The sequence below is a fragment of the Rutidosis leptorrhynchoides genome, chromosome 2 (assembly GCF_046630445.1).
Source record: "Rutidosis leptorrhynchoides isolate AG116_Rl617_1_P2 chromosome 2, CSIRO_AGI_Rlap_v1, whole genome shotgun sequence".
Classification (NCBI taxonomy): domain Eukaryota; kingdom Viridiplantae; phylum Streptophyta; class Magnoliopsida; order Asterales; family Asteraceae; genus Rutidosis; species Rutidosis leptorrhynchoides.
Window position 1 is genome coordinate 384,609,146 of NC_092334.1, and position 9,511 is coordinate 384,618,656.

At 34.6% G+C, this 9,511-nt stretch overlaps 1 protein-coding gene across 1 annotated transcript; it reads left to right on the plus strand.

Moving 5' to 3' along the window:
- Positions 1-5,250: 5,250 nt before the first annotated feature.
- Positions 5,251-5,807, plus strand: LOC139889040 (uncharacterized). Its single transcript, XM_071872013.1, has 2 exons — positions 5,251-5,515; positions 5,584-5,807. Exons 1-2 carry the CDS (start codon positions 5,251-5,253, stop codon positions 5,805-5,807), a joined length of 489 nt encoding a protein of 162 aa, XP_071728114.1.
- Positions 5,808-9,511: the final 3,704 nt, after the last annotated feature.

Here is a 9,511-nt window from a genome sequence, read left to right on the forward strand (position 1 = left end):
GATATGTCTTGATATTGTATCTTGCACTTTATTCATCCGTAGAGCTTGAACATTTTCAAGAAAAATAAAGTAATGTCGTAAAAGTTCAACATATCAGGCTACAAAACTTGCAACTATGTTGAAATCGCAGCTTCACCAACACCACTTTCATAAAATTTCCACAAAGCTATTACTGAATCGATGCACAATTTTGCTCATTAGTACTCACAGGGGCGGATTTGAGGGCGTGCAACACGTGCAAGCTAGCTTGAAGGAGGAGGAAACACCCACCCTTTATAAGGCACCAACTAGTTTGTTGTCTAGTCAATGTGGGATTATATCAATACCCCACCCTTTAAAGATCCAACGTCCTCGTTGGTCACGGTTGGCACCCTTTCTTTCGGTCCAAGCCACCACTCCGAGGCCTCGTTGGTCACGGCTATGTTGGTCACGATTGGCACCCTTCTCTTCCCGGTCCAAGCCACCACTCCATAGGCCACCACTCCGAGGTGTTGGGATCTCGAAAGATGGGATCTCTCAATGAAAGCACCAATGATACAAGCCTATCCCACACTAGGCATGCATCAACCTTACAACGGGAAGTGTAGAACTCACTCTCAAAAGCTAGCTTGAAGGAGGAGGGAACACCCACCTTTTATAAGGCACCAACTAGTTTGTTCTCTAGTCAATGTGGGATTATATCAGGGCCTATGATGCTAGTACTTAACCATATTTTTTAGTGTATACTAAACTTATTCGTACATATAGTTAAAACTTTTGTATACAAAAATGCCTATTTTTTGTTGATTGAATAGGGCCCATATGAAAAATTAGAATTGACGGGACGGCCCTGAGTACTCAATATACTATAGCTTGAACTGCAACTTATATAAACATAAACACTTTAATTATAACACAATATCAATTCATAAAATAGATTTAACATGTCATGTTGCTACTAATCAACTAATCAGTATACTTAAAATAAACCGGCCAACAGAATTGATAAAATACCAATAATAACACCCAATAAATCTCGTTATTAGTTACTATATTCTTTCAAACCCCCAATAAATCTTGATTGCTTTCCAAAAAATAAAAACTAAAAAAAATAAACCTTGAACATGAAAAAGTTACCTTGTTAAAATTTCTGAAGTCACGGATGTGAAAGAAGACCAAAAGAAGATTGGTGAAGAAGTGGGATGAATCGTTTGCACACATTTGACTATTAATCCATGATTTTGATTTTTACATCAAATATATGTTTACATGCTATAGATGGAAGAACAGTCTAAACAAAGGACGGTGTTGTACAACTCAAAGCTACATGGAAAACTACAAAATTATCACAATTGAGATCAAATTTGACTAAAACATAATATAGAAACGACCCGAAACAACCAATTAGTATCAAATTACACTCCAATCTAACAAAAAGTGATTAAGAACGGTAAAACCTGTCATGGTTTAAAGTTGATAACATGTGCACGTCATGTGACCTTAACACAATAAACAAACTCAGTTGTATAAGTACTACAGTAGTTCATTGATGTAATTAGCTATTGATTTGTATTGTGTGAAAACACTATTCTTCCTCTTATTCTTGTAATCTTTAGATTGTAATAACAATTTCATCTTAATTGTGACTTCAATCTTTTGTAATCAATTTCAAGGCTTGATTCTTTCTCTAAAGCTTTCAGGTTGATTACTTAGGGCTTCTTCGATCTGTAGAGATCCAGGAAATCCATACAGTGGTATCAAGAGCACTTTTCTGGGCAATTTTGAAAAATCAAGATTAAAGAAATCGAAGTTTTAAAGGTATGTCTATCGAAATTTAAACTTTTCATGTCATGAATCTAAAAATTCAAGAGGTAGTTCAGATTTTGTTGCTGAAATGAAGGAATTTAGGGTAAATGATAGTAATAGGGTACACAAATTTGAGAATAAGAAGTTTGCATATGAGGTGTTTGATGAAATGCCCAAAAGAAAAGGTTTCAAACAAGAAGATACGGTTGAAGAGTATTATGATGCTTTTCAATCTATGTATAACAATATGGGTTTTGATGAATGGTATCTTGTTAGCCTTTTCATTTGGGATTGCAACTGGAAATCAAAAAGTGGGTTGAGATGTATCAACCTAAAACTCTTTCGGATGCCTATGGATTGGCTAAATTGCAAGAAGATATTAACAGTGTCATGAAGAAACAAACCTATCCTTCGTTGTTGCATGTTCATAGTCCTACTGTTGCAAATGTAGTGTATAATGACAACAGCTATTTGAAACTACCTTCTTTAAAGCCTAACAACAATGATTTAGTTGTTAATGGTGATATTTGTGAAGAAGAAGATGACATTGATAAGGAGATCGAGTCTACTCAGGGGTCAGAGAATGTTAACGATGTGGTTGCGGTTATTAATGATGTAAAAAATGAATATAGAAATGCTATTAGCATTAACCCGAGTTCCTGGGAAAGTTTGAATAAAGGTGGAATACTTGAGAAAAAGTTGGGAGTGAATGATTTTGAAAGAGTACTTGATGATGAACGCAAGTGGAATAAACGAAATGTAACTATGCATAAGCAGGTAGTAATGATTGAAAAGGCTGAACTTTATTTTAATTGGGAAAACTTAGCATCAAAATATGTTACAGGAGAAAGTGAAAGTAGAGAAATAGAAAATTTTAGAGAAACATATGATGTTAAAGATCTGAAGCATGGAATACATGTTCAGTTAAACCAAGCAAGGGTTGAGAGAGTCAAAAATAAGGGCCTAAACATTAAACTTAAGGAAAAGAAGTCTGCTGAAAGGGTAAAATGCAAGCTGGAGTACCACTTGATATTACTCGGAGTTTGCTATATGGTGGATAAAAACATTTGTGACACAATAAAGTTAAAGAAAGCAGTTTTTTCAATCTACTCGTCCATACGATTCTAAGGGGTGCCAAGGTTTATTGGAGTTTGGATCTTCTTTGAAGAGAATGCTAACGTTGTGGATACATTCGAATGGAAGCCGGGGCTGATACCTTTGTCAAATTTAATAGGAAAGAAGATGAATGCATATATCCGTGCTGCTGAACTCCTTCTGAGCTTCGTTCATGATAAGTTTGATGGACAAATGTTTTGTGATAGTACTGTGGGAGGTGGAAATAATGCTTTCAACACGTTTTTTTAGTGAAACTGATGGTGAAAAACACATTTCGAAAGCCGTGTTTCTAAGTCTAGAACCGACTATGATTAATGAAGTGAAAAGTAGCATTTGTTTCATGCGGAGTAGTTCATTAGTGGCAAAGAAGATGCTACTAATAAATTTGCTAGAGATCACCAACAATGCTCTTGAGCCTGTTTCTATGATGGCCAAATGCGACCCCATGTATGGGAAGTACATGGCTTGTCGTGTGATGTATAGAGGCGATGTGGTTCCTAAATATATGAATACTATAGTTAGAATCATGAAGACGAAAAAGACAAATCAGTTTGTTGGTTGGTGCCCAACAAGATTCAAGTGTGGCATATTTGTTGTCCCTAGTGGTGATTTGCTCAAGGGTCAACATGCAGTATGCATGATTTCAAATATAATAGTCAATGGAGGCTTAAGCCCCCATGTCCTAAAAAGAAGTCAAGGTGTCACAAATAAATGGAATGGCTTCTTTGTGCTTACGGGCCAAACTAAGTTGTTTGGTACATCAAGGCTATTGCATTCATATCAAATTACAAACAAGTCGACTCTGGAAGAACAAAAGATGGTTCATAGCAGTTTCAGAAACACATGTGAATTCGTTTCGAATGAGATTCTTGAGGGCAAGAATCATTTCAAGAAGGGTGGATTGTCATGGGTTAAAGTTGATAACATGCGCACGTCATGTGACCTTAACACAATAAACAAACCTAGTTGTATAAGTACTACAGTAGTTCATTGATGTAATTAGCTATTGATTTGTATTGTGTGAAAACACTATTCTTCCTCTTATTCTTGTAATCTTTAGATTGTAACAACAATTTCATCTTAATTGTGACTTCAATCTTTTGTAATCAATTTCAAGGCTTGATTCTTTCTCTAAAGCTTTCAGGTTGATTACTTAGTTCTTCTTCGATCTGTAGAGATCCAGGAAATCCATAACAAAACCCTAACCTTAGCGAGATTGAGGTAATAGAGGAATGGCTTTTTAGTGTTAGAAACTTGAATTCTATGAGTCTTTGAAATCTTCGTTGCTACTACTGCATCACTCTGTTCAAATTTAGGGTTGTGAGAGTTGTTATGAAAGAAGAAAATATTAGAGAAGAAGTGTTATTAGGGTTACAAAATACAAATACGGGAAGAGATTCCGTTTATTTAATGTTAATTTTTTTTAAAAATTAATTAGTTAATATTAATGACATCATCATTTCTAGCTTAGATTTTTTTCTTTTTATTTATGAATTTTTTTAAACTTAAATAAGTCTTTTTTATTATGACATCATCATTTTAGCAATATAATAGAAGTTATAGATAGATAGATTTGCACTTTCTGTAGCAAAATTCTATGTGGTTATACCTTTTAACCATATTGAAATTTCACTGATTTGTGGACTTCTGCTAATATATTTTAGCACTTGTGTAGTTATTATGAATTTGTTATTTTTGCACTTGATCACATGTGGTACTTCATTGACTTGTATACTTAGACATGGACATTGAAGATGAATTTATACTCTTAATCATTCTATATTGGTACGTGAGATACCAACTCTGCGTTAACTGGACATGCGTACACACAAGAGTTATTAAGTGGTTCAAACACATAATGTCAACAACTGATGCGTCTCTCACGTGATGCATATGTTCTTTTATGCAACCTTTGAAAAGAAAGAAATTGGTTGCAGGATAGTAGGTATGTAAGTTTGAGGAGAAGATGGCAATATTTCTAACCATTTTTGGACAAAATGATGGATTTAGAGAAATTAAATATAGATTTCAACACCCGTTACGAACTATTCATATATGTTTTCATGAAGTTTTACAAGGAATGATGCAGTTTGCGAGAGAAGCTATGGGGTCGTCATCACCTAATGTTAGACCGAACGCATCCGATCGACATAGATATTTGAGAGAAGTATTTTTGATATGTTTTTTCATGTCGTATCATCCTCATTTAGTCATTTACAATATAGAAGTCTTTTGATAATTTGGAATGTTGTAACCATCTACTCTAATATTATTCCTTTATTGTTTTACTTGATCATGGATATATATATTATCTATTGTAATATTTAGACTTGTTGAGAGTATGTTAACATGTTGTATGTTCTTTCTTCTTTAATTAAGGGAGCAATAGGTGCACTATATAGGACTCTTGTACATGTGATTGTTCCTGCTAATCAACAAAGTGCTTATAAAGGGCGAGGTGGTGGTCAATGCTATCAAAATGTTTTAGGGATATGTGACTTCAATATGGTATTTACATATGTGTGGACTGGATGGGAAGGCATAGCTCATGATTCAAGAGTACTAAATGAAGTTTTATACAATTCCACTTCCGGTTTTTCAATTCCTCCACCAAGTATGTATCTTTTTTAAATGTATAATTTTTAATTATTTGAAAGTATTGACACTCTCATTTCATTATAGATAAGTATTATCTATGTGATGTTGCATATGCAAATACTCGCGGGTTTTTAGTTCCATATCGTAACATAAGATATTGGTTGGCTGATTTTCGACGTTGTCGTGCTTTAACTAGCGAAGAAAAATTTAATAATGGACATGCACAACTTAGAAATGTCATTAAATGTGCTTACGGAGTTTTGAAAGAAAGATTTCCAAACCTAAGAGAGATGGCTACTTATTTGTGATGACCCGAAAAATTTCGACTTATTTAAACCAATTCTCTATACGATTTATTATTTTGACACGTTAAACAAAGTCTGTTAGATTGAGTCTCAAAATTTTAGAACTGTTTCATATATTCAATTACCTTTGACTACTCTCGACGATTCACGAACAATTATATGTATGTATATATATATTATAAGATGTACAAGTAAAAATGACTTTGCTACAGTAAAACACTATTTGCTACAGTGAAACCGACTTTGCTACAGTAAAATACTATTTGCTACAGTGAAACCGACTCTGCTACAGTAAAACAATATTTGCTATAATGAAAACGACTTTGCTACAGTAAAACACTATTTGCTACAGTAAACACTATTTGCTACAGTATTTTTATATCGACGAACTAGCAAACAAAAGCGGATCAGGCGGCCATGCGATCGCATAGCAAATACACTACAAACCCATGCGATCGCATGGGCTACAGGAAATGCAAAAGTACTATAAATACGCCAGTTTTCTGCTCGACTCATCACACTCTTCTTATTCTGTAATCTATATTTATATTTATAAATTTAATTTTAATTTTAAGTTTAATAATAATAAAGTATATTCGAGGGTATTTTAATCCGGGTTTCAAACCGTTTTAAGCTAAGGAAATATTGGGTATTGTTCGGGGTATTGTTCGTGAATCCAAGACCAACCATACAGTCATCCACTATCTTTACATCTACGTAATTTGCCTACAATATTGAACCTCAATATTGAACCGTGAGTTTATAGTCTCCCTTTTTAAATACTTTAAATATTTTTGGGCTGAGAATACATGCAATTTATTTTAAACGCAATAAGACACAAGTACATACTAAATTCTACACTGAGTTAAACCGAAAATTCCTTAGCTTTGGTAACTAGTAGCTGCCAGTACATAGGATATGGACTGGTGGGCGCGAATAATTGTATATGGATCCATATGGCTTGACATCCCCGTCCGAGCTAGAGCGCTTGCCTTTTAACAGACGTATGTTATTTGAGTTTATGACATGTTGGTTTGCGTGTATTAAAACGAATAGGGTAATTATCATTATAGCGTTAAGTTTAGTTACCAGGGTGCTCTGTTATGTAGAATCTATTGATAAACTTTTGATGAAATCTTGTGGTCTATCTTTATATACTTATGACTCGAGCAATTAAACCTATAACTCACCAACATTCGTGTTGACCTTTTTATCATGTTTTATTCTCAGGTCCTTAGACTGCTTCCACTGTGATGTGCTTGTTGCCTGCATGGAGTCTCTTATGATTTGTATAAAGTTTATTGCATTCTAAATAAAACTACGTTGTGTAATAAATAATTGGACTGTGATGTCAACCTGTAAATTAAAGACTTATGTATTTTGGGGTTTTGCTTATACCTAAGCACTCGCCCACATGATTATGACTTTCTATGTTTAGAAAGTCACGCATTTTAATGAATGCAATATTTTATCAAAACGTATCATATAGAGGTCAAAACCTCACTGTGAAATCAATGATTAACGTACCGCGTCAACAGCGATTTTGATGGGTCGTTACATTATTCATTCCCGGTTCAAAGAAATGTGGTAATTGTGTGTTTTGCGATACATAATTTTATTAGAAAGTGGAATATCCATGATGAGATTTTCATGGAATGCAACGATAATGATGAAGAGAATGAAGGAGACGAAGACGTAGAAGAACATGTAGATGGTGGGGAAGGCGAACCCGAATCACAAGGGGATGCTCAAAGTGCGCAATACATGTCAAATTTACGTGATGAAATTGTAAGAAATATATGATTGGTCTTGGTTGTTTACTTATATTTTTAAAACAATTAATGCAAGCTATGCAAGTAATTTTTAGTTCATTACTCGTAATCACTTGTTGTAAACATTGTTAAACTACTTTCTGTAAACATTGTTTTATTGTCAATTGAGTTTTAACTATGTAACTTCAGGTGGCTTCACAATTATATTATTTGTTTGGAAGTGGATAATTCTATGAAAGAAATTAATCAAATTTTATTCAAATGATCCTTTTATATTTAAAACAATATATTATATGTTGATAAATTATACATTATCATTTTTACCATTTTAAAACAACTAATACTTCAATTATTTTGTCTGGGGTATAATAGTCATTTTATCATTCAGCATATTTGTTCAGCACAATAAGTAAATAGGATTATTTATTTCCATATTACTCCATATACTCATTCTATATCCATTCTGGCACCTTTGTCTGTGACTTAATGAAATAAATAGTAAACATGCCTAAGATAAATGTAATGTTATTATATTATTATGTATTGTACTTATATTATATGATGAAGGCTAATAGGATAGTATAGTGAATTTGCATCGTAGATTTTTGCTTGTCTATGGCTATGTTTGGCGCGTAGTTTTTTGAAGCTTTTAAGAAATTTTAGCTTTTTTTATTGCAAAAGAACAAAAACTATATAAATCTTAATCTCCAAAAAGAGACAAGAAAACCAGGATACAGGAGGACCATCACAAAATGAGGCACGATTGAAGAAAAAAAGCCTAACCAAGACGACCTGAGACGCTAACTAAACCGAGCCCTGTCGAGGACTAAACAATACAAAGAGAACAAAAACATAAATCGAAACTAGAACTAAACCAAACAAAGAACAATCAAAATCCTAATCAAGAGCCAAAGTCTGTAGTGTTGGTGTTGTCTTCCGCATTCGCCCTAAACATAAAGGTAGACTTGATTCCAACCCCATCTGAATTCAACCCCCCATTCTTAAATTGGTCAAAAAAAACCACCACCCTCTAACTCTTTTCCCGCCGCTCCCCCTCCAATACGCTTCCCCTTTACACTCAAAAAAGTTTGATCAACTTTTGCACCCTCGGTATCATCTTCGTCGTTAGAGCCATGCAAACAAAATCCTCCACCCTTTAAATTTTTTTTCTTAAGCTTACCTTTCATCATTGACTTACCCTTCGATAGAAGCTTCTTTCCCCCGTTATCCCGAAATTTGCAAGAGTGAACGTTCCATCCCCTACAAAATCCCTTACAATTTTCATTCGTACAAATACAAAATAGCCGAGCCTCACTATTACTGGTAGCAACCTTTGCCAAATTATCAAGGAGTTCGCAATTAGATTCATCACTCGCAAAGGGTGTCGAAACACCCGCTAAGCGTCTTTTTTTAATAAGGGCCCGCACTAAAACTTTCAAGCTTTTGTTCAACCAAGTCAATCGAAAACGAATTACACTTAATCCCCACGTCTTCACAAGTCACTTTGTCCTTAGCCACACCCGTCTCATTACCCTTAACGACATTCGACTCCTTAATCTCTATCTCTTTCACCTCCCCGAACGCCATGTCACTGCCCTTATTCACTTGGACCGGCTCCTTAAAAGTGTCGAAACAACCAGAAGCCATCATAACTGCATCCACCAACCCCGTACCATCGTCCACCATGATAGTCTCAGCTGGAAGTACTTCCCTCACCAAAGCACTGATCAGAGGTTCAAAGTTGCCCACCTTCGAATAAGTCCCATATGTGTAATTACAATTAATATTCGCCAACATTTTACTTGAGGAACCGTCATTGATAATCGACCGAATGTCAACCGACTACCTTACTTCGTTAACCCAAAGCTATTTTGAAGAACCCTTTTCACCATATACCTTAGCAACGACTAACTCATTTATACGTTTAACATAATT